Genomic DNA, 26,820 nt, shown 5'->3' with positions numbered 1-26,820 from the left:
GGCTGCTGCCTTCGACTTGGGTCATGATCTCAGGGTCCTGGGATCGAGCCCCCCATCGGGCTCTCTGCTCTGCAACAAGCCTGCTTCCCTCTCTCTCTCTCTCTCTCTGCTTGCCTCTCTGCCTGCTTGTGATCTCTGTCTGTCAAATAAATAAATAAAATCTTTAAAAAAAAAATATTGGTTACACAAAGCCTTATATGAGAATGTTTATAGGAGTCTTATTCATAATAACCAAAAATTGGAAATAACCCCAAAGTCTATTAGTAAGATAGTAAAGTGATATGTTCATATAATGAAATAATATTTAGCAATAAAAAATAAGGCACATTTACAATAAAATGTCATTGAATTGTGTATTTGCATTAATGCTTATTTCATTATATATAAATTTAATTCAGCAATTTAAAAAATGTATACATTAATTCTTTGGGAAAAGATTTTTAAGCTGAATAATACAAGGGGACATTGGCTCATCATGGAATTATTTTTCTTTTCTGTTCCAGTTTGTTTGACCTACAAATATTTTATGATATATACCCATGGAACCTCAGTGAAAACAACCTTCTGTTCCCTGGCTCTATTCTTAAGAGTTATTCAAGGTCACCAAAGCACATTTATTGACTCTACAGTCAACATTAGCTTTTCTTTTCTTAAATCTTTTTATTTTTCTGGGATGCCTGGGTGTCTCAGTTGGTTAAGTGGCTGCCTTTGGCTCAGGTCGTGATCCCAGCATCCTGGGATCAAGTCCCACATCGGGCTCCTTGCTCGGCGGGGAGCCTCTGCCCGCCACTCTGTCTGCCGGTGCTCTCTCTCTCTCTCTGACAAATTTTAAAAAAAATCTAAAAAAAAAAAAATTTTTAACTTTTTATTTTTTTCTTTTTAATTAAAAAAAATTTTTTTTTCAGTAGGTTGCATGCATAGCACGGAGCCCAACACAGGGCTTGAACTCATGACTCTGAGATAATATCAAGAGTTAGACGCATTACCAACTGAGCCACCCAGGCACCCTGTCAACTTTTAACTCAAATCTACATAAACCATAAGACTCCTGTTATTTTTGTGAATCTAAGTTATTGGCTTTGGCAAGGGCAGTGGGGGGATTAATTTATTTTGCTCAGGGATATTGGAGAATACACCAGGCAGATTATTGAATAATGCTCCCTAAAATACCCTTTAATCTGCAGTGCTGGATAAAAATCAGATAAAAATCACAAACTACATTAGTGGTCTGGATAAAGTGAATTCAAACTTACTTTTAAATTAGTTGGAGTAGAATTATCCTATTTTCCTGCTTATCACTTCTCCTTTAGGAGGTGTGTTAATTTGCAAATGGAGCTGTTTTCTGGTGGAAATATCAACTATTTGCAACTATTTGCAGTACTTAGATGCAGCAGACCAGAGGACTCTTGACACAAACAATATGATTAGACATGACATTGTAATTCACCATAGCAGGTTGCTGAAAATTTAAAGAGGCTGCCCTTTTTTGGTCCTGATTAGAATCCCATCATTCTTCTGTTCTAGCTAATCTCAAAAAGGAAAAGTATGGGGAAACTTAGATGTCTGCAGCTTTCAGAAATTCGTTCATCTGTTGCCAGGCTAAGTGAATTATTTATCAATGACTCAGCACATCTCTGGTGTTTGAAGACATACTGCACAAATTTAAAATCAGCTTTTATTTATTTCTGCAGCCAGGAAACACACCCAATTAAAATAAACAATTTGGAAAGATTTTTGTTCCTGAAAGTTATGAATAATTTCTTCAATATAAAAGTTCAGTGTCTGCATTTTGTGAGCCACTATGTACTTAGACTCCAATGCAATTTCATTTCCCACCTTTTCACATGTTAAATGGCATGAATAGCTGTTAAATACCCATGTGTTATAAATAAAATCTCAGGAGATAGTAGAATAGAAAATACAGCAGAATGGAAAATAGCTGAAGCCACACTTAACTGCTTCCTAACAGAACCTCAGTTTTGTTTAGGTATGTACTTCATTTCCTGCTCCAGAGGGAGTTCCCATTTGCCAAAGGAATAAGAGCATAGAATTTCTTCTGGTTATTCTTGCTCCACAAAGGTCATGTGACCTAAGTTAGATCAGAATAAATTTTATTCCATGTTTTGAAGAGAAGTTACTCTTATTTGTTTTACTAAACAAGAAAGTAAATACCCTCGTTGCTGTTGGCATTTTCTTGAAAAGAAGTTGTTAAGGAAAGCAAAGAAGAAATAGATATTTTACTGAATCGGTGAATCACTGATGTTTCTATACTTGACCCTGCACTACCTCTAATCTTCCTGGTATGCAAGAAAATATATTTCCTTATTGTTTAGGAGAGTTTAATTTAGTATTTCTTATCAAAAACTATTCTTCTAAACAACATGGAAGTATGTCATTATCTACTCTGGCCTTGATTCATAGTAAAATATTTTGTTGTTGGACTGAGTTTTAGGCTAAAATGATTCTTGTCTACATTGTTAGCAACAGAATATAAGTGAATGCATTTTAGTTCATATAATGTAATCCAATTCAGAAGGGGTTTACCAAACCCTCTCTAGGAATGTAAGAAGATAGCATTGTTGGTAGCTGAGAGACTGATTCCAAAATCCTCTAAGGTATGGAATACCTCAGAATTGAAAAAGCCTCAAGTATTAAATTGTCACACACACACAGAACATAGAGGCAAATAATTATCAACCGAAGGGAATTGGACTGAAGTATAGTAATTTTAGAATATTGAGATTCAAGGAGAAGTCATTTCTATTATATCTACTCTATGACTATTGAATGATTATATATGGCAATGGCCTTGTTGGAAGTTCTCTGCACTGTTAGGGAATTGTGATTCGGTTTCATTGCAGACAGAGCATGAGATCCTGATGAAAAACAGAATGGATATTTTTCTCTTTTTTTTTCTTAAGATTTTTATTTATTTATTTGACAGACAGATCACAAGTAGGCAGAGAGGCAGGCAGAGAGAGAGAGAGAGAGAGAGAGGGGAGGAAGCAGGCTCCCCACTGAGCAGAGAGCTGGATGTGGGGCTAGATCCCAGGACCTTGGGCTCATGACCTGCCAAAGGCAGAGGCTGTAACCCACTGAGCCATCCAGGTGCCCCCAGATTATTTCTTTTAAGTGTGATAAATAGGAAAAATATGACCTGTCCTTAAACTATCATCAATACAAAGATAATTTTACAATGTGAACTTAACGTTCACAAGTTAGGAAAATGATAATCATTGCTAAATCATTAAAGAGTGAGGCTACTATGAGATGATCAGAAGAAAGGAAGATAGAAAAGAAACAGAATCCTTAAAAAAAAAAAAAAGCACAATCTTTGTCATCCATGTAGCAGAATATCAAGGGTGCTATTGAAGCCATAAGAAGGATTTTAGTACAAGATGGTGACGTAGGAGGCTCCTGAATCCACCTCCTCTAATGAACACATAGAATCTACAGCTACACACAGAGCAATTCTCTCTAAAAGAAATCCAGAAACTGGCTGAGCAACTCCAACACACTGGGTGAACAAGAAAATATCCACATCACAGAATCAGCTATTTTCTTCACTTCCTTTGTTGCTTCTATGACCCTCTCGCACCCGGATTCTTGAAATGCCTACCTACGGGGTCCTTTGCTCTCTTCTGCTTTCCAGTCCTTCTCTTTCCACTATTTTATATTGTTTTATTTGAACACTCCCATAGCACAATAATCATCTATTCTTTCATCCTTTCTGCATTTTTTTTTTTTTTGCCTTCACCCATTATCTTCTTTCCAATCCAGAAATAACCTACCATTTTCCTGCAGGCCAAGTCTATCGTGAGACTTGGTCTACATAATGCTTTGAGATGAATAGAATGTAATACTACTAAGCCACTCAAAGCAACAAACCACTAACAAATGTAACAACATGGATGAATCTCAAAAACATTATATTGAGCAAAAAGAGCCAAACCTAAATTGGCTGCATCATTCCATTTATATTAAGTATTTGGAAAGGTCAATCTAAGTTATCGTAAAATCAGAACTATTCTTAACTGTCAGGTAAGGAATTGACCGGAACTGAGAATAAGGGAATCTTTTTTGGGTAAAGGAAACATTCTATAACTTGTTTGGGGTAAAGGTTAGATGAGTATATGCATTATCAAAATTTATCATAGTACATATTTAAAATCTCTATAAATAATATATATATAAATTATATTTAAAAGTTTGGAAGAACGAGGACTCTAAGTTAAAAAAACTAACAAAATTTGGGGAGTCTGGCTGTCTCAGTCAGGAGAGCATGCAACTCTCTGTCAGGGTCGTGAGGTCACACGGCCAGTGTGGGGCTACTTAAAAAACAGAGAGTCTTAAGAGCTTTGTCAAACAACTGCAGAGTGTGGATCTTATTTGGATTCTGAATTAAACTACCAAAATGAAAAGAATAAAATTTGAAAAAAAAACAACAAAAGTTATTATAACTTAATGTTTAAGTAATTTTTTAAAATGGCTGCCAATATTTTCAACCTAGAAGTCTGTGTTTCTAGGGTGTCTGGGTGGCTCATTTGGTTAAGGATCTACCTTTGGCTCAGGTCATGATCCCAGGGTCCTGGGATGGAGTCCCCTGTCAGGCTCCCTGCTCAGCGGGAAGTCAGCTCCTCCCTCTTCCTCTGCTGCACCCCCTGCTTGTGCTCTTTCTCTCCCTATCACATAAATAAATAAAAATGGAATCTGTTTCTAACTTTTTATAGAAAATAGGAAGACCTGGAAACATTGAACCCACATTTTCAAATAAGCCTAGCAACTGGGCTTAGGATCAAATAAATTCTTATAATCCCAGTGGCACAGAGACCCTGCCGTTCTCCAATGTGTCTTTCATACAACCAATCTCATTCATTTATGTTATTTCGGCAGGCACATAGGTACTTGTGTTCATGACTCTGGTCATATCCATTTCATTCATTTAGCCTTTTTTTTGTTTGTTTGGTCCTTTGGCCCAAATTCTAGTTCTTAGAACTGATGTGACCATTTTCATTGTATTTGGGCAAACTGGAGTGTCTTAAGATTTCACATACTTTTTTTTTTTTAAGATTTTATTTGTTTGTCAGAGAAAGAGCACAAGCAGGTGGAGCAGCAGGCAGAGGGAGAAACAGGCTCCCCATTGAACAAGGAGCTCAATGCAGGACTCAATCTCAGGGCCCTGGGATCATGACCCAAACTGAAGGCACATGCTTAACCACCTGGGCCAACCATGCACCCCAGATTACACACACATTTCAACAGTATACTCGCAGTGTCATTGAAGTGACAGGCCCAAAATTTACCTGATACAATAGACAGGAACCTAAGCAGAGACAGGTCATTACCATTAAATCAGAAACCCTGGAATTAAGCACCTTTTATAAGGGTACAAAGATGCAATAAAATAATTAAAAATACAGACTGCCTACACATAATGAAGACACTACTTTGTGAATGATAAACCTTTCCCATATTTTTCCTGAGGTTCAATTTATCAAGATATCAAATCCTAAAATTTCTCTCATTGAAATCTGAGTGTATCTCATTCCACAGTGAGATTTTTTCCAAAGGTCTTGTAATTAAACACAGAACACTTAAGTGATTTTATTAATAATATTTCCTGCTAGTTTAAATTTATTTCATCTTTAAGGCTGCCTGAACATTTTACAGGTCACAAAAATATTTTTAAGGATTTTTTAATGGAAAAGTAACTGAAATAGGTTGGATCAAAATACGCTTTTCTTTCCATCAGAAACCAGGCATGAAATATTTCCATTCAGATGGAGGATTATTTTGGTTTAGAGTCACCTGATGAGTGAGATATGAAAATCATATTTCTAGCTTAGCTAGGGAATTTTATGTAGGAGACTATATTACCCTCATTTCTATTCAGTAGCATGTACAGTGAAAACAGAAACACTACAATTAAGTAATCATCCAGTTTCCTCATAAAAACACATTGTTTCAGATGATATCAAGAGGACATGATAAGCAATCTATAGGACTTAGAAATATAACATACCAGCAAAATGTTTTGAAACCCATTGTCAACAGTATTTATAAGGCATGGCAAAAGAGGGTGGGTGATAAGAAATGACCTAATGGCTGGAAAGGTCTGTTAGCAAACACCTGTAGATTGAAATTTGAAATTAAATTTTCTTGTCATTAAAGAGAAATGAATTTTAAGTAAGCATGTCATTTGCTTCCCTGTAAACATTTCCACTGATTCACTTATCTGGGTTACTAGCCAACAGGGTCTCAGTTGCATTGTGCATTGTAGCATCTACAAGGCAGAAAATAATAATTTGCATTACTAAATTAGGGAGAAAATACAAATTAAATTAAGTTGAATTTCTGCTTCTCACACCAGTAGTGAACGGGGAGAGTTCTGGTATGAAATAAGACATTTGGGTTTCGCCAAGTATTCTAAGCCCAGGGAGGTTAAGTGACTAACAATGATAAACTTTTCTTAGACACACTTGGAAGGTTCAGATAAATTTAAACTTTGAGTCATGCTGGGAAATGAAGGAGGGTAAGGAGGGAGAAGAGAGACCAGAGTGACATTGCAATCAATCGTGCAATAGTGTTTACAAATGTTGGCCTGGATTTAGAGCTTTCAGGAACAGAGTTAAATTATACCAGGCCAGTGTCCTCAATGGCTTTGTGCAGTGAGGCACTTGTCAAGTTCCAGAATGCTGCTTCCAAAGCATTCATGCCCTTTCCCACCAAACTAGGACAGTGGTGTTTAGATATTAAGTTGGTGTCTTCAGGGATATTAAATCTCCTAAAATAATATTTGATTTCTCTATATATGACATAGTCAAGGGAGTAAGAAATTTGAGATCTGAAATGTCCAGATTATTATCTGACCTTTCTGAATTTGATAGAATACAGTCAGATACATTTTTAAAACTTTATCTCTAATGCAATTAAATGTAGTGATTTGAAACCCCCAAATAATGAGCATATACTATAGTTTGTGCTTTATATTAATTATCTGATATAATCCTCACTGTGTTTCTATGAGATAAGGTTTATTCCTATTATAACTCTTATTCTACAAATGAATCTGAGAATTTAATTTGTTCACAGTCACTACGCTAGTAAGTGGATGATTTGGGATTTAAATTCTGATCTGTCATACTTCAAAGTATTTTAAAACATATGTTGTGACACATTGCTGCTGGGATACTGATCACCATTTTTAAAAAAAAATTTAAAAAATTATAGTAGAACAAGGCAGAGTAGAAAATATTAGGCAGCAATGCAGGTAAGCAACAGTTCATGAAACTTTTCTTTCAGATGTGTATATATGTATGCAGCATGTATATAATGATCTAAAATAAAAATACATTTCTTGCTGTATCACAGTAAAAGAGAAATTTAAAAAACATTGCAGTCTACGCTCTCAAATCAAAATAATCTGTGGTAATTATAATATGCAAAAAAAGAATCCCCCTAAAATAAAGTACCATAACTGAAAGATTTGATGGGTAAATTCCTCAGCTTTAGAGGCTGTGTGGGCTGTTTTACATTTTCTCCTTTACTAGATGTATCAGCCTCTATTTCTCAGATGACTCTGGATTCTGCAGCTCATAGCTTGACCAACTACTGCGTGGCACTTAAGTGTACACAAGATCTCATATGATGCCATTTAACACTGTGTGTTACAGCTTATTCAAATATTAGAGAATATAGAGCTTAAATATCTTTCCTATAGTTACCCAACTAGTACAAGACAGAAATAAAAATCAACTATAGACACTGTGATGTGTCCCCTTCTCCTCATACTTCCTTTAGATGGCATATGGCAGGTGTTCCATGCACACACATTTTTCGGGCCCCCTGCAGAAAACAGGATGCTTAAGAAGTGTGAGGCTTCTTTGCTCTTTCATAGTTTTGCTATTGTGGACATTGCTGCTATAAATATTTGGGTGCATGTGTCCCTTCGGATCACTACATTTGTATCTTTAGGGTAAATACCCAATAATGCGATTGCTGGGTCGTAGGGTAGCTCTATTTTCAGCTTTTTGAGGAACCTCCATGCTGTTTTCCAGAGTGGTTGCACCAGCTTGCATTCCCACCAACAGTGTAGGAGGGTTCCCCTTTATCCACATCCTCACCAACATCTGTCATTTCCTGACTTGTTAATTTTAGTCATTCTGACTGGTGTGAGGTGATATCTCGTCGTGGTTTTGATTTGTATTTCCCTAATGCCGAGTGACGTTGAGCACTTTTTCATGTGTTTATTGGCCATTTGGATGTCTTCTTTGCAGAAATGTTTGTTCCTGTCTTCTGCCCTTTTCTTAATTATATTATTTGTTCTTTGGGTGTTGAGTTTAATAGGTTCTTTATAGATTTAGGATACTAGCCCTTTATCTGTTAGGTCATTTGTGAATATCTTGTCCCATTCTATCAGTTGTCCTTTGATTGGTTTTGTTGTTGAGAAGATATTCACAAATGACAGTACAGACAAAAGGTTGATATCCAGGATCTACAAAGAACTTCTTAAACTCAACACACACAAAACAGATAATCATGTCAAAAAATGGGCAGAAGACATGAACAGACAATTATCCAATGAAGACATACAAATGGCTATCAGACACATGAAAAAATGTTCATCATCACTAGTCATCAGGGAGATTCAAATTAAAACCACATTGAGATACCACCTTACACCAGATAGAATGGCCAGAATTAGCAAGACAGGAAACAACGTGTGTTGGAGAGGATGTGGAGAAAGGGGAACCTTTTTACACTGTTGGTGGGAATGTAAGTTGGTGCAGCCACTTTGGAGAATAGTGTGGAGATTCCTTAAGAAATTAAGAATAGAGCTTCCCTCTGACTCTGCAACTGCACTACTGGATATTTACCCCGAAGATACAGATGTAGTGAAAAGAAGGGCCATCTGTACCCCAATGTTTATAGCAGCAATGGCCACGGTCACCAAACTGTGGAAAGAACTAAGATGCCCTTCAACGGACGAATGGATAAGGAAGATGTGGTCCATATACACTATAGAGTATTATGCCTCCATCAGAAAGGATGAATACCCAACTTTTGTAGCAACATGGACAGGACTGGAAGAGATTATGCTGAGTGAAATAAGTCAAACAGAGAGAGTCAATTATCATATGGTTTCACTTATTTGTGGAACATAACAAATAACATGGAGGACATGGGAAGATGGAGAGGAGAAGGGAGTTGAGGGAAATTGGACGGGGAGATAAAGCATGAGAGACTATGGACTCTGAAAAACAATCTGAGGGTTTTGAAGGGGGGGTGGGAGGTTAGGGGAGCCAGGTGGTGGGTATTATGGAGGGCACGTATTGCATGGAACACTGGGTATGATGCATCAACAATGAATTCTGTTACACTGAAAAGAAATTAAAAAATTTTAAAAAGATACTGTGGCTATTTACACCAGTAATAAATATATGTCTGTCTTGATCTGACATCACCAACAAAATAAATCTGTGCAATCATTTAATTTAAAAAGCATTAAGTAACAGAATTCTGGGGTCTTGAAATTACCAGTTTTTCAGAGAATGAAGAATCCTTCCGAGATCCTGACCCTAGTGTGAGTAGAAAGGAAGGAGTGAAATTAGATTCGTTATAAATAACATACTAACTGACAGATAAGGAAACTTAATTCAGCAGCAATATGTTATAATGAGGAGCTTTAATAGCTTATTGCTCCTTGCAAATATTCTCTCCTTCTGAGCTATATGAAACATGATTTGTAAATGTAAGAATAATTTGATTTGGATGTTCATTTAATTGACTCATCCAAATCCACGTATAGGGACATCAGTTGTATTGTAACTCTATGTCTGTTTACTAATCTAAGGCAATTTGTTGAGTAGAGGCCATGTGAAAGACAGTGCACAGAGCATCTCTAAAAACATTGTGATGCATAGTTTTTTTTCATTTGTTTGTTTTAAGATTTTTTTCATTTACTTGACAGAGAGAGAGAGTCCAAGCAGGGGGACCAGCAGGCAGAGGGAGAGGGAGAAGCAGACTCCCTGCTGAGTAGGGAGTCTACTGGGACAGGATCCCAGCACCCTGGGATCATAACCCGAGTGAAAGGCAGAGCTTAACCAACTGAGCCACCTAGATGCCCCTGCGATGCATAGTTTAATGTTAAATATGTAATAGGCACATACGTAAAAATAATCCAAATGTGTATTTATACAGAATGTATCTATTTAACTGGCTAAAATATAATTAGATATACAAACAAGAAATACATGTGAAAAAATACCATAGCCAGCATGTTTAGGAACATACAAGTGAAATAAGCATGAAATAATATATTTAGCTATAACTCATAAATTCTCAAATGCTTTTGGGATGGCTTTTCTGAGAGTACCAATATAGCATTTAGCTACTACCAACTTCATTTCTATTTCTGGGAGCTAGTAACCAGGAGATGGAATGCTACAGGGTTAGTGTTGGCAAAAGACCAGGTGTTTCAGATGCCTGTACTCACTGGCACGGCATGAGTTTTATGAGGATAAAGAGCTGGGTAATTAGCTGCTTCTCTGAGAAAACACCAAATAGCAGATGACGCCGGTGGTGCTGCAGGAGGGCCTGGAGGGCCCTAGAGGGCCCTGGGGCCCTGGAATGGGAGGCTGGAGGATTAGGCAGCAGCAGCCCAGACCTGGTCCTGGCCATGGTTGGGGGTGGGGCTCTCAGAGGCAAGGCCAAGGACAAGTTGTGCATCGACAAGCTGGGCCACCTGATCAAGAGCATGACTGGGAGGAGATCTGTCTCTTCTCCCATCCCATCAAGGGCTCTGAGATCATTGGCTTTTTCCTCAAGGATGATGTTTTGAAGGTTATCCCTGTGCAAAAGCAAACTGGTGCTGGTCAGCAGACCATGTTCAGGGCATTTATTGTCATGGGCGATTACAATCAACACACTGGTCTGGATGTTAAGTGCTCCAAAGAGGTAGCCACTGCCATCTGTGGGGCCATCCTCCTGGCCAAACTTTCCATTGTCCCTGTGGGGCAAAGCTACTGGTGGAGCAAGATCGGCAAGCCTGTACTGTACCATGCAAGGCTGACTGGCCTCTGTGGCTCTGTGCTGGTGCGCCTCGACCCTGCTCCCAGAGGCGCTGCCCAAGAAGCTGCTGATGACAGCCGGTATTGACACCTGCTATACCTCACCCCGGGGCTGCACTGCCACCCTAGGCAGCCTCACCAAGGCCACTTTTGATGTCATTTCCAAGACCTATGGCTATCTCACCTATGACCTCTGGAAAGAGATTGTGTTCACCAAGTCACCCTATTAGGAATTCACTGACCATCTTGTAAAGACTCACACCAGAGTTTCTCTGCAGAGAACACAGGTTCCAGATGTGGCCACCACAGAGTTTTTTAATAAGAAAAATAAATTGAATTAAAGCCTGTTTTAAAAAAAAGAGAGAAAATTATGACTGTATTATATATAAAGTCATGTCATAGTTACAATCATTTATCTATCACCAAGAATCTCATAATGCTGCTATAATGTAAGAGAAGACAATTGAATTTAAAGTTAGAAGACTACATTGAAATAAAAGGCTAAAATTTATGAGTTGAGTAACCTTAAAAATTAATTAGGCTTTAGATTCTTCCACTGAAAATTGTAGATGGTAATTCTTTTTTACAGGAAGTTGTAATGGTAATTTGAGCTTGAATCATATAAAATTGCTGATATTTGATTATTTTTATCTATAAAAATGATCATTCATTTGGATCAACCTAATAGTAAGAGTTATACATTTATTGAATCTTTTCATATAAGTACTTTGTTATGTTCCACATGTTGTAGTAGATTACAATGATAGCATCAATGTTTTACCCCTCTCTGTATTTGTGCCCTTTGCAAAAATATATTTTCAGTGTCCTCCCATCACTAGTTGGCTGACCTACCCTGGGCTTAACAACTTGACTTATTTTTGTCAATGGAACATTAGCATGGGTGAGATCGTGCAGAGGTTTGAAGTGAACTTTAGCAATGGGGCTTGCCCTATTTTACTACGGGAATCTGTCCAGGACAGATGCTAGAGAATAAGACACATCTAGACAGAGTTAAGAACATCCAGTCATTCCAGCCTAGGCCATTCTAGATCAACTGACATTCAGCCAACTTCTAGACCTGTTCAGGAAACCAGGTATGATTAGTATAGCCAACCTCCAACTATAAACTTTTAGTCATATACCCTAGAGGATTTATATCAGTACTCATATTATTGTGGCAATAACTAACAAATATAAATGATTCTCTCATCTCATGCACACAACAAATCTATAGGCTCTATTATCATCCTCTCTGGACAAAAGAAGACACTGTGACCCAGAGAAAAGTTCAATGAACTGCCCTGGGTCATATTAAGAGACAATAAATGACAGAGGAAAGGTTTGAAATTATGGAGCTGGGCTTCAGAGGCCATATCCTAACTAGTATACTGAATGGCTTTGTTCTTGTGAAGATGAAATGAGATTATTTTTTTGAAAGTGCTTTGTCAATGTTAAAGCACACTAAAAATATAAGTCATTATTATGAAGCTGCAACTCTTTTTCAAAGATGCTGTAAAATTCCAACTAAGTTTTTTCTTTGTCTCATAAAAAAAGAAACCCCAGGCAAGCACTAGATGATTTAAAATGCACTGTTCTTTGATATGCCAGTTACATAGGGAAAACTGATAAATGGTGAAATTTAGCATGCCACCTTCCTTCCGAATTGGTGATAGACCGCTGCTATTTGCTCGGCAACTACCAAGTAAACAGAAAAATAAAGCCATGGTTTTCTTGGCAAGTGTCATTAAAAATAGATTAAGTTTACAGTAAATGTAATCTGTAGCATAGATCATACAGACAAAAAAACCTGAAGGGGAAATGAAGGCATTAATAAGATATTTCTTAATTTTATGAAGCGTTACACACATCAGACCACTGAACCAAAATAACCTAGGGAAATAGCAATGAAACAGGCGTTTATTCCTCAGCTTCTAAGAGGCATGCAAATACAAATGGTGCAAAACAAGAAGCTGATTTTGCCTAGAAATTGGAATAAACATAAAAAAGAAAAGTCTGGAGATGCTAATAGGCATTAAGTTTATGAGGTGTGACTTTATTTACATGGAATATTCTCTATGGGCATGATTTTTTTTTAATTCCATTCGACTTTTCATTTATATATATATCAAACATCTCCCCTCCAAAATTTATTATTTTCTTAAAAAAAAAAAAAAACTAGAATGCTACACTGGGTGAAATGAATAATGGGGAGAACTGAAGAGAAATAGGACTCTCGGTGGAAGGGTGTACCTAAGCTAAGCAAGGTATGGCCAGAAGTGGGACTTCTTGATTTGGGAGGCTTTTGTCTGCTGGTGTCCTTTTTTTTTTTTTTTTTTTTTTTTTTTAAATAAAACACAGAACTGACACTTTTAAAAAGAGAGAAAGAGAAAGTGAACTTAGAACAAAAGGGAAGAAAAAAAGGAACCTAAAAAATAAAACAGATGAAATAGAACAAGGAAAGAAAGTTCTCCAGAAAGCATAACTAATACTTAAATGATTTATACAAAACCTATTGTTTCATCAGTGTCTCCAAAAGATGCTACCCTTGATTTCACTGCTTCCTATTTAATCATTTATTTCTCCTCTGATAATTGTCACCTAATTGTCTCTGTCCTCTGAAATAGGAAAGAGGAAGAATGCTCAGAAGAGCTTTGCTCTTGAGTGTCTTTCTCTAGTATTCAGCTTTGAACACAAACTATTCAGTCATTCCTTCATTCAACTTATTCATTAACTAACAATCATCTACTGAGAGAAATGATAACTTTTCCTTAGGGCTTGGGCATTTACAAGCTCTGCTTTGAGAAAACTGACCCTGCTTAGTGCAGATTTGGATACCAATTTTTTTACTGACCATAACACCTTCATAACTTCCCGCCATCTTTTTTATGTGAAATTCTGTGACACTTAGTCTCCTTGTACTGATCAGATGAAGTAGCTTTGTATCATTCCTGCTGAATTTTACCTTATTGTCATTGTTTCATTGTCTGAGCCTGTCAGTAGTTTTCAATCCTGACAGTTTAATCCTACAATGCTATATGCAAATTTGTATTTATTCTTAAAAGTCATTGAAAAAAATTTCCACAGGCCAGATGACTAAAAACAAACAAACAGGGGCGCCTGGGTGGCTCAGTGGGTTAAAGCCTCTGCCTTCAGCTCAGGTCATGATCCCAGGGTCCTGGGATCTAGCCCCACATCGGGCTCTCTGCTTGTCAGAGAACCTGCTTCTCTCTTAAAAACAAACAAACAAACAAACAAACAAACAAAAACCTGAAAAAATTGACACTTTATTGCATGGCTGATGGGCATACAAATTGATACTACTGCTTCCAAAAACTGCTTGGAAATACTTATTAACTTGAACTTGTGAATTCCCCCAAGAGCCCATCAATTACATTCCAAATTATAAATACACAGCAGAAGTGTGTGTACAGCTTATCAAGGGATCTATACAAGAATAATCATACCATCAATATTTGTAGTAGTCCAAAGTGAGAGCAAACTATATGTCCAACCACAGTAGAATGGATAAATAAATTGTGGCATCTTCATATAATGGAATACTAAAGAGCAGTGAAGTGGACAAACTACAATTTACACACAACAATACGGATAAATCTCAAGGGCGTAATGTTGAACAAACTAAGACGGAAACAAAACTACTACTGCATGAGTCTGTTTTCCCGGGTTCAGACTAAATAAAACTGTAATATATAAGGATGAATAGTTATATGGTCAAGCTATTTTTTTTTTTTTTTGGAAAAGGAAATAAGGAGATGACTCTCTAGAGGGGGCGGAAATGGGGAGGACTGTGATGAGAGAAGCATGACACTTTCAGTTTTTTGGTCTTTGTTATGGTTATACGGATGTTCACTCCATGATAAATTACTGAGCTCCACATATGAATTTGTACACTTTCGTGTGTATTTTATTTCACAATAAAAAAATATTTAAAAACAAACAATATTAATTAAAACATCTCATATGGAAGCACACCTACATGATTATATTCTGGTTTATTGGTATTCCATTAGCCTAAGCTGCCATTAAGCACCACGTGTTTTTAAATGTTTGCTTTTATAGAGAACAAATCTTTCAAATGAACTACTTCAATTCTTATCTAATATTTTTACCATTATTATTTTGTGAATAAGTGACATAGTAGCCTGGGATTGCTATGCTGGAAACGTATCTCGGAAGATGAATAGATAAGTCTCCTAAAATTAAAGACACTGAAAAATAATAACTAAAACATATGATAACTCTTCTTAAATCTCAGATATTTTAATCTGAGCTAATTCTGAGGTGAAAGTCTTTTAATCACTTACAAATAAGTAATAACCATATTTCATTAATCCTAAAACATATTTTATTGCACCTGTGAAATCAGAGTGTCTCTTATAATCAAGTGCACCCTCAATCTTTGTCAGCTTAGGTCAAAGTTAAGGACTTCCAGAGAGAATTTTCATTTGCTTTTGCCAGCCAACTTCAGGCACAATCCATCTGAGACCATTTTAAATTAAATTCTCTGCTTGAGATTTCTTGGACCATACTAAAAGTGTGAATTTAGACCTCAAACCTGCATGAGTACTGACTAGTTGTTCAAATTTGCCACCCAGTGTCGAGGTTGTAATACTAAGTTTCCCTTGCCGGTCCTTTCTCTGTAGCCACTCTACTGAGTTGCTTAGTTTTATACTGAAGCTATAGCCTTTGGTTAGACCCAGTTTTAATCAGAGGACTGCTGTTAGACCATTCCTCCACACAATCTTGGTTTTTCCTTTCTTATTGGTACATAAGGTCTTAACAACCAGTGGTATCTTAGATTGTACAAGATACAAGTCACAGGTAGAGATTTCCCAAAAGAAAACATTAAACCTACAACTGGACAGGAAAACCCAGACTGACTCTTACATGTATCATTTTGTTTAACCATGGTCAGAATATTGCTATTTACTCTATATTGTTAAAGTATCAGGTTGTAATAAAATCAGTGGACTTACTTTGAGAACTCAAGTATTCCATAATTTGAGGCAAAATTATTGTTTTTGTGTGCAATGCTTGTGTTGCCCCCTTGAATTAGAAGACCTGTGAAGTCTCAGATTATACATTTAGAAATGTCCCTTGATCTTGTACAACATTGGGCCCATATTAAAGACACAATAAAACGTAGTGAATATTTAGAGGACTAAAAAACAAACATGCAGGTTGAAACAAAGAAAACTTCTGGAAATAGGGTTGTCCATGTGTGTGGGCACCCAAATATAAAGGAAAGGTCAACATCTGGGCACAGAAGCAAAAAGCGCTTTTGGTTCGTCTTCGTTATGAAAATATTTTGGCCTTGACAGGATCAGATATTATGGAAGAGTGCTTGAGAGGATATTGGGAATCCTATCTACAATGCTTGCTCCAACAGATTCAATTCACAGCCTTAGCAGGTAATAAAAGAAGCCTCTGGACCATGTAAGGGATTGCCCAGGCATAGCTAGGTGTACTGAACATTTTATGTATTAATGCCAATCTCAAATAAATCACTTTTCTGGTCTGCTGTGGGAGGGAAGGATATTTCTGTCAGTAAGTGAATGGAGGATTACTGACTTGCTGACCTTTCCTGACTGTGATAAAAGATGACTTCTTTCCTTTCAGCAATACTTTAAAAATGGAAATTGCTCTTTTAAATGTAGGATATGAGAATGAAGGAGGGAGCCCACTATTATTCCATAAATAGATGGTGGCAGAGGGCACCCCTTGGGAAAGGGAGAAATTCTCATTAGGGCTATTTTTCTGAGAGTTGTCACTATGCATGTGTTTGCATTTAAAGACTGGAGAAAGGAGGAAGCAGTTCCTGACCTGATGTATTTTTAAGACTCTATTCTTATTCCTGAAGCATTTAAATATAGTGTGTAAAATACAGCACTCCTAAATGCCTTGTACTGTGATTGTTATGTGGATTCTTATGTCATTTTCCTGAAGAAGGAGTCAGGATTGCAAAATTGTTTTGCCTCACATTATTAGATCCAAATAAGAATGGAAAATACCAAGGCATGTATTTTCCCTTAACCGAGGAAATGGGACAGTTGCTGGTATTTCAAAACACAAATGGCCTTTGCTGCACAGGCCAGGGAAAAAAGAATGTGCTAAAGGATTGGATTTTTTGTTAGATGTGTTCAAGGATCTTTTGAAGGCCTGAGAAATGTAAATGAATGAGAAAAATGATGATGTAGGATATTTAGTGATATCAGATACTGAAACAACTAAAATGGGCCAGAGAAAGTCCACCATATCCCTGAAGCCTTCTATCACTTAAGTCTTAACGGGCTCTTTACCCAATAGTACTAGTTGTCAGAGCCACTCTTTGTCTAATATTGTGTGTACATGTGGCTTCCTGGACAATCTGAAGATACTGTTCACAGAATGAAGGGATCATATATTATACCAGTAGTAGTGAATCAGTTGGTCTTAAGGGCACGAGGCCATCAGCTGTCATCCAGAGTCACAGAATAAATGTCCGTCAAGGCTAAAATTCACATCAATCAATAGAACTTCATTTTGAAATTAAATAGAAAAAAAAAAACCAATAAAACAAGAACAAAAAATACCTCTCAAAGTGGATCACTTAGCCCCTGGATGAAAGCTGTGGAGATGACAGATAATTTGATTGCCTATAATACTTTGCACCAAGAACTAAAAATTTCATCCTATTATGTCATGTAAACACCTAAATATTGTTGGTCTGATGTTCTTTCTTTTAAGAACAATCCTCCGCTTGAAGTTGTTAGTATCTATATCATAGATTAAGTCTTTGACCTTGGGTTTAGTTGTCTGTGCTTGTATGTAACTACTTTGTCATGTGTTGGAGCCACTATGTAGCCAAAGGATGGTTTAAGAATAACTGTAACCATCAGATTGACTTGCTTAAGCAGCCATGCAGATCAAATCTCCAGAGAAGTTGGATGAGTAGACTCTTTAACTATATGCTGTTACTGGGTTTGTTCCAAAATGCTTGATTCTACTTGGGCTTGATTCACCTGAGCCCAAAGCAGCAGTAGAGTAAAGGTAATGGAAACTTTGGATGATAATATTGTGCATGTGAGGGGCACCTGGGTGGCTCAGTTGGTTGAGTGTCTACCTTCAGCTCAGGTCATGATCTCCAGGTCTTGGGATCAAGCCCCTCATTGGGCCCTCTGCAGAGCAGGATATTTGCTTCTCTCTCCCTCTCTGTCTCCCTCTGCCCTTCCCCCCTGCTCATTCATTCTCTCTCTCTCTCTCTCTCTCTCTCTCTCTCCCTCAAGTAGATAAATAAAATATTTAAAAAATATATTGTGTGTGTGAGATATTAGTCTGAAATCCTCAAAATAAGCCATAAATTCAAAGAAATAGGCAAAGTCAGCAAGACTGGCATTCTTGGAGAACACATGAGAATGGTGCTCTCTGGGGTTGTGCAGCACAACAACTCTTAGGGGCTAATGTAGATTGCCAGTGCATTTTAGATATAGGATGGGGGAGAAATTACCATAAGTGGCTTCCGAGATTCCAGGGCAGCTTTTCTGCCATCTGATAATTATTGATCTTTCCTCCTTAGCATATGACTTTGATCCTGGAAAATATATGTACAGAGAAGGGGAAATTTACATTAAAATCTTTTCACTGAGCCATATTATACTGTGAATGAAGCATTGTAATGTGAATAAGACAAGTGGGAGTAAATTTTGACAGGGAAATGGAGTGTTGGGCACGGGGTTGGGATGAGAAGTGTGCCAGGAAATCTTCCCAGTTCTCTTTTGGACATTTAGCACAACCTACATATTGAACTCTCTAATGAAGGGTGCTTTGTCTAACAGAAGTTCTATTAGTTCCAAATAAAACTGGTTTAATCAAAACAGGAAATTATTGGAAGGACACGGGAGTATTTCATGGAACACAGGCAGCTTCACTTTACTTTCCCACTCTCTGGGTCTTACATCGTCCTTCTTGTCTGCTTCTTTCTGCATATCTATTTCATTCCTTTATTCTCTGCAGTTTTTCTTTGCATCCCTGCACACATACCCCAAAACCCCATGGTTTATGCATTTTATTACTAGCTACATGCAGAGACCAATTCCAAATTAATGGGCAAGAGAAACAGACGAGGCTAGCTTAAGGCAGGAACCATCTCTGCAGTAATTACCTCTGACCAGGGGTTCAGGGTCATGTGGTGCAAATATGGTCGCCTGCCAAGTCGTCCACTGTTCTCAGAAAAATCATTATGGGTGGAGCACACACTCCAAAGCTAATCAATTACAACAACCTGTCTGGTTTCTGCTTTCATACCTTCACAGTCTTACACCACATAGTTATGACTAAATGGTAAGACTTTGAAGATCTAGCTGTTTGATCTCCTTTTCCTATAGATATTTTTCCCCAATCGTTACTCTAACTGTAACTTTGTATTTCTATTAAGTTGTAAATCTAAAAACGTTCCAGTTCCAAAATAGATAATATGAAAACCATTCTAAGCATATAAATGCATGAAATTTTTACATATTTCTACTAATCAATCAAAACCAGCCTTAGTTTAGGAAAATAGCATGTTGCATGTGTTTTCTCTGTACAAACGGCACAATAGTCAAAGAAACCTAACTGAAGCCAAACTGTGCTTTTGGTTTGAATGGGTATGAGAAGTCTTAGTGTTTGCTTCAACTTCTAGAACATTTCTAATTCAAAAATGTTATCCAATCATTGGCAGTAGGAGATTGGATCCTGGTGTATAGGATCATACTTGAACTTGCTAAAGCTCAAGGGCCTGGCCAAATTATGTACTAATGTTTATTGACTTTTGATACAGATAGGGAAAAAATAATTTTATACAGGCCTGAAGAAATGGGAGAAAGTAATTCAAAGTATTCCATGTCTTGAAAATTGGCTAGAAAGATGTTCTAAATATTGAGGCTTGCACAGAAATACCCTGAGAATAGACTTTTCCAAAATTCTGCTTCATTGAGCAGCATTTAAAAATATCAAGGTCTTCAGAAAATATAACTGAAAATTTTATATGAAACATTACACCTCCATAAGGATTTCTATATTGTGTCAAATTTATGCCAAAATTTTTCCAACAGTGAACAGCATTCAGAGGGTGGAGTTGAATGAGAAGCATAATTTTCATTATCGTAAGTGTTAAATGTTTTATTATTTAGGGAAGCAAAATTTTCCTCCTCAAATGTGTCTTTTGGCCTGTGGATTACTTTAGGCTGATTGTTTTTAACAAACAGATGACTCAAGGAGTTTTTCTTTTTTGCTACTCCCATAACTGCTTGAAAGGATTTAGACAGAGGATCTGCTCCCAGAGAGAGCTATCACCACAGATAACTATAGTATAATATGAACTAGGTGCCATAGGGAGGAACCCTAGCTAGTCCTGTTTGAGCCAAGTTCTCTATGTCCTATTGTTTCTGGAAGGCTCAGCAAATACTGTTTACCAAACATTGACTTTTTCATCTTCCTGTGAATTGCCTTTCTTCCCTTTGTAGCCCCAGACCCCTACCTGCTTCTTAGCTGAAATGCCTGACTGCCTGTGAGCCTCATAATCTTATAGAGTCCCCATATGTACATAGTTTAATTTGATTTTCTCCTGTTTAGCTGTCTCATATCAATTTAATTCTTAAGACTAGCCAAAAAGATAAATAAATAAACTTGAATGGTAGAGGAAAATTTTTCCTTTCCAATGATTACAATTTCTCATTTTGCTTCTTTCGGACACATCACTATACAAATAAGTAATGCGATCATAATAGCTAGATAATGTTTAAGAAGAATCTCCTAAATGTTAGAAATTGGAAAACTGTTCTTGATGTCGAGTTGTTACATTCCCACTGAGCAGTGATATGGCCACAAAAGTCTCCAAAAACACTTTGATAGAGAAGTTTGTGTGTGGGAGAGGTTCTCAAGCATGAGAGCATTATGTCTTTTCAGTTAATACATGGTATCAACGAGTTAGCACGAGGTATCTGTTAACACAAGTTATCTCCTCCATTTATCCCTTAACAGTGTAATTCCTCGTTCATAGTGAGCTCAAGTCTGTTCAGACTTCAAACAATTTCTTTAAACTCTTCTTGTGAACCGTATTTTTATTTAAAAATAGGCTGTTTGTTTATTTTACCTTTATAATGATAAATTCAAAGCTGCCAAGTGGCAGTCATCAGTACCACCATCCCATATATGTAATGTATAATTATCTACTATATATAATTAGTATATATGGCTATTAGTGTGTATATATATATATATATATATATATATGTTTAGATACTATTTTCTTCATTAATTCTGGTCACATGCAGAAATTGAAGTATTCAAGGTTTTTGCTGGTTTGGTGACATGATTTTCCAGCACTTGTTCCAAGTTTCCTTTATAATCATTATTCCTATGAAGTCATTCAACTTGGAAATAATTGCTTGCCAAAACTGAGTTTCTCTGGTGAACCACTCAACACAGCTTTAGTTTTATAAAGAACACCATTCTTTGTGTGCTGTTAATCTTGGCTTCGAAACACCACATATTATTCTTCCCTCTTGAACAGTTCAGCTCCTGTTCTCTTAGTTATACTTTGGAACTATTAGACTTACTGCTGGAATATAAATGTGTGAGTCACCCAGCTGGTGACTCTTCGAAAACAGATTTTCTAATTATAGATATAAGGACTCTCTGCTCATAGCAACATGTAGTTGTTAAAAAAATCTGAGGACTTCCCAAACAGTCTGAAGACCTGTCTCATATAAGAAAAACTGTTGGCATTTTATTAGATGGTGTTTTGTTACTTAGTCCGATCTTAACTTTGGCATTAAGTAGCTATGATACCACATTCCAATAGTTGTCATAAAAGTTAAATTATTCAAGTAAATTAGTGCTTCTAGTGAAAATACTAAGCACATAATTCTACTATTTATTTTCTCTTTTAATCCCACCTAAGGTTCTGCTTCTGAAAAGCTATTAACAGAAGGTCATGAGAATTCGATAAATTCAGAAATTCAGGTATTCGGTGGATTATTTTACAGAATAGAAAATGACTTCACTACCAATTTACTTTCTAACCCAAATGACTTAAATGGTATGCTGTATTGACATAGGATGGACCTGGCTTAATAAAAGAAACTGCTAACAGGCTGTATGGCCATCATGGCAGAGCAAATTGAAAACGCTTTCCTGTTTCATGTTCACAATGAAATCTCTGAAGGCAAAGGATTTTCCCTTGTCAAATCAGAGCAAAGTTATGTCTCCATGTCCTCTGTATTCAGAGAAAGTGGGTCATGGATAATTACCAGGCAGGACATGTTTGTAAGTGTTTTGCTCATGAGAATTCTACATATAAATGAAAGTTACTTTATCTTGAAAATGTAATACACCATATGAATGATGTTACTCCATCAAATTAGAGTCTAAGGCAGTTGAAAGGAAAAGTGATAGAAAATATTAGAACTTATGGCTGTCAAATATGCATACTTTTGAAAGTCTGAGATTAAATATAGGATAGGCTTGCAGATGATTTACAGTATTTTTTGGCAGAAAAGAGTTCTGTGAACCTTTCAAAATTTAAGGGTTCATAAGAGACATGAAAGGATATCCTAACAAAAATATGTACTTTTTGTTCAAACTGATTTTATCAATACAAGAAAATTTATTCAATTACATGTGGCTCTATTTAGGTCTTCAAGAAAAAATTTCTGGCAACCATACAAGTGCATTTTATTGCCTCATTTAAATTTCCTTCCAAGTACACCCACCATTTATATACACAAACATGATGCAAAATTTCAATTTTATGGATTTGTTCATATGCACATGCACATGTGCATGGCAAATGGAGTGTACTTCTCTAATTAAAAATGATAGAAAAGAATGCAGGAGAGGCTGTGTTAACCTACCTTGCAAACACCAAAAACTAAACAAAATCCAAAACAGAGTATCAAGCCTTTTGCTACTCCTGTTTCTAATTGTGTCATTAGAGTATGAAAATCAATAGCTTGCACTTTATCTCTTTCCTGTGCATTTCAAAAGAAAGCTTTAAAGAGACTTTTAACATTCTTTCTTTCTCTTAGTGTTTACAGAACTGGCCTGTAAGGAACAGAAAGAATCTTGGGAGAGAGTATGAAACAAAAGTAGTTTTAAAAGTTTTACATAAAAAGAGCCATGTTATGGCAGGTTCTGTTTTCTAAGTAAAGTATATATTATAAAGGGGAACATCAACTTGCAGACATGTAATTTGGGAACCTGTTCATGGGTCTACACAGCAGAGAAGGCACAAGTCAAACCGCATCAGTGAAACCACTTTTATTTTTATTTTTTCCACATAGATAACTTCAGGTCAGCTACAAAAATCATGAAATGAAGAACCGATCGCGAAACTGCAAACTCAAAACCACTGGAGTGATAAACAGGATTCCCCCAGAGGACTGTTAGAAAAAAATAACCAGAATACCATGGATTCATATTTAAGTAGTAAACATGTCATATATTTAAAAATAATAAATATAGAACAGCAGTAGAGAAACTATAGCATAAACAGCATGAAGTATCATTTTATTTTTTAAGACAGATGAAATTTCTAGGCACAGTTTTAGGCATTAAAGAGGACACAGAGGCATAGGTTAGTGTGCGCTGCTCTGTACAAAAATACAGTCTGAATAAATTACATTGCTAGCCATACAATTAGACGTCACTTACCAGTCAGTTCATTGCATGTTTAATAATATACAGGTACATGCTAATCCATATATATCATTTATATTTCAAACACATAGGTCTCTCTATATTTGTCTTTAAAATTTACATGTTGAACTTACAAAAAGCTAAATAGTTGTGCAAGAAATCCAAATAACTAGCCCTGCTGAGTACTTTATGCTCTATGTGTGTATGTACGTGTATATATCTCTTTAAGTTAAACAATGGATTTATAGCCAACAGTTTTGCTTGTAAGAAACCATCAAGCAAACCTAAAGCTGCAAAGACATAATGTAGGTGAAAATTCACATGTGTTCATTCTGATAGATGAAAAAGTATTTTGGATGAGCAACAACTTTCATGTTGTACTGAGCTTGTTAGTCATGAAATACTTTCAAATATTAGTGATGGTAGAAATATAACATAGGGCTCTTCACTGGGAAGGGGAGAAAAGTTATATAAGAAATCTACTTTTCAGTGTACTGCAAACATGTGTGCCTTAGCCTATAACATATTCTGTCATTTTCCAGCCTGTCATATTGACAGAGAATGAAAACTTGATAAGACTCGAGATGTGATATTGGTCTAACAGCACACTGCATCCTCTATTAGGACTAAGAAAAGTGCCTGATTGATGTCAGCACCAAAGTACTGTTCTTCCATTATTCAGGAATAAGGAGACTCTCTCACAATAGAGAGTGTTTAGTAGCCGAAATCCCTATCCAACAAATATCGTATTTCTCATGCTGCTCTGACAATATGCAATTAACTGCAAGACAGTCTGGCCCAGATTTTACTATTTTTTAAGAAAATTGCTTCAGAAGATTCTATAATACTAATACCATTCTGAAAAACTTCCACCCAGTTTCTAGTTTCTTATGATTCTATGGAGAATCATATACTTTTACAAAGGTTTCTCTCTAGGATGCATTTAATTACTTTTGTCTGTCATTGCTAAAGTAAGATTAAGCCTAGTTCTTTATATTTACTTTGTGATTCTATATAAAAGTCACAAGATAGGAGGGTGTTTTTTTCAAGTGTTTGAATAATAAAATAGATTCCCCCCCCCCCTCCTGTTGTTTTGGCAACAGTTCGTAAGACAAGCTGAAAGCAGAACTCTCCTCTGGGAGGTAAAGCAAATTATTAAATACTATTGATGTGGTCCTGCTCTTAACGGATTTTGCAATACAATAGAACGTACGTAGGTTTTAAATGATTTTTCCAATGCTTCTTTCTGCAAAAGGGCCAAAACCAGGACATACTGTTTTAGTGTCTTTGTTAACAAAAATAACTATCTATAACTTTTATATTAGAACTGTATTATTTGATATAAAAATATGTTTATAATTAAACTATCCAAATTTGTATATTAAACAGGATTAATGCAAGTTTGCAGTGTGAGATTAGCTGCAAACTTTCTCCCTATCATTAATATTTCCTTCCATCTGAACAGCCAAATGATTCCCTTAACATAAATCCATCATAAATGTGTGCACAAATCAGTTAGCCCATTAGTTAACTTCAGAGGACCAGGTGATAACCAGATGAATTCTACTCCTCTACTGAGACATTTAAACATTTCTATAAATCTATTGCTATTCTTTTATTTTTTAATAAAGACATTTAAAGTACTTAAAAAAAGCAGCCTTCTATTTTACTGAATTTTTAACAAAATGATCATTCTAATTGCTATTCTCTTTTGAACTACAGTGCTTACAGAAGAATCATGAATTTTCAGATTAACACCATTTCAATTTTTCTTCTTAAACAATTCTATTAAAACTTTCAGTGAAACAGTAGAGAACATAGAGCAAAAGTTTTAAGGTATATGTACTTTTGTACAGTAACTAAGTGTGAATACCAATCTAAGCCTCTTAACGTGTACAAGGTTAGTGTTCAAATCACTTCACTAGAGCAAATATTACTTTTATGTGTAATAGGCAAATGCATGTATAGGGCTAGGGAACAACTTATTACCATTTATACTAATGGTTCACCTTCTATAAAAATAGTTAAGCTTGTTACATATGCACAATTATTTGCGGTAATGTTTGGTAAATGATTTAAAGGGTACTTAGGACAAAAGCAACTCATGCATATTTCTTTCTAGTTGCCCCAGGGAAAGTAGAGACTCTCAATTTTCCTCATTCTAGATATGGTTGAGGCACAACTGCTAACCACATAATGAAAAGCACATGTCTCCAAGACTCGACTCCCTTCCCGGGGAGAAGCTGATGGCCAAAGCATTGCCTCCCATTAAAAAAAAGAGTATTCTTGAAGGTGGAATATGTACCCTGAACCAATTACATTCAGAACTTCCATTAGGTGCCGAAGGGCAGTTCACTTTTCTAAAGCTCGCTCAAGCAAATAACCAATGGCCAATCTAGTCATTGGGTGGGATAAGCAGGAGACAAGGACTCTAACAGTGGATCCTTGTCAGAGCAAAGGAACTTCTAAATGTTGCTTATGCCAGCTGCTCCCCTGCAGGCAATAGGAGATTCAGGCATTTCTCATTCCAACTAGTTTCTCACAATGGTTGCTGTCATATAGACCCTTCACTTGTCAAGAAAAATGACATGAACATATTTGAAGTTTGCAGCATTTGCCTATGTCTAATCAGCTCTCTTAATTTGTGCAGGTCCCTAAAATGGATGTAAAAGCTGGTTATGATGTTGACAGCCAAAAGGCAAAAGATATTAAATCAACCGAGCAAACTGCTTGATGCTCCACAAGTGTTTTAGAAAACAGGGAGTTAGAAAAGATACAGACATAATCCTTTTGTTGGATGGTTGGTTGTTTTTAAAATCTCAGACTGTTGGTTCTAGTAGTAGTCTTCGTAGTTCTTAGGGTTCAGGCAATAAAGGATGGCACCCCCAAACGAAAATATAGTTGCACCCCAGGCCAGGCCATAACCCCAGTTGAACTCATGGTAAATTTTCAAGCTCACAGTTTCAATGAACTTGATTGGGTAAAGGACCAGGCTGCAAACCTGTAAAACAACTGAAAGAAAAGCAAATAGATTTTAGAAAAATGTTATTTGCAGGAAATAAAAGGGTACAAC

The 26,820-nt window shown here is 36.5% G+C and overlaps 1 protein-coding gene and 1 pseudogene across 1 annotated transcript in view; one reads left to right on the top strand and one right to left on the bottom strand.

The window, feature by feature from the left end:
* Nucleotides 1–9,551: 9,551 nt before the first annotated feature.
* LOC132007177 (small ribosomal subunit protein uS5-like) lies at nucleotides 9,552–12,839 on the top strand (annotated as a pseudogene).
* Nucleotides 12,840–23,354: 10,515 nt separating this feature from the next.
* Nucleotides 23,355–26,820, bottom strand: part of TMEM47 (transmembrane protein 47) — a 30,610-nt gene continuing 27,144 nt past the window's right edge. Inside the window, exon 3 of the mRNA XM_059385153.1 lies at nucleotides 23,355–26,759. Coding sequence (XP_059241136.1) covers nucleotides 26,581–26,759 — 179 coding nt within the window. The 3' untranslated portion in view covers nucleotides 23,355–26,580. The remainder of the gene's footprint in view (nucleotides 26,760–26,820) is intronic.

The sequence above is a fragment of the Mustela nigripes genome, chromosome X (genome assembly GCF_022355385.1).
Source record: "Mustela nigripes isolate SB6536 chromosome X, MUSNIG.SB6536, whole genome shotgun sequence".
Lineage (NCBI taxonomy): Eukaryota > Metazoa > Chordata > Mammalia > Carnivora > Mustelidae > Mustela > Mustela nigripes.
This window is presented reverse-complemented; position numbering and strand designations above follow the sequence as displayed.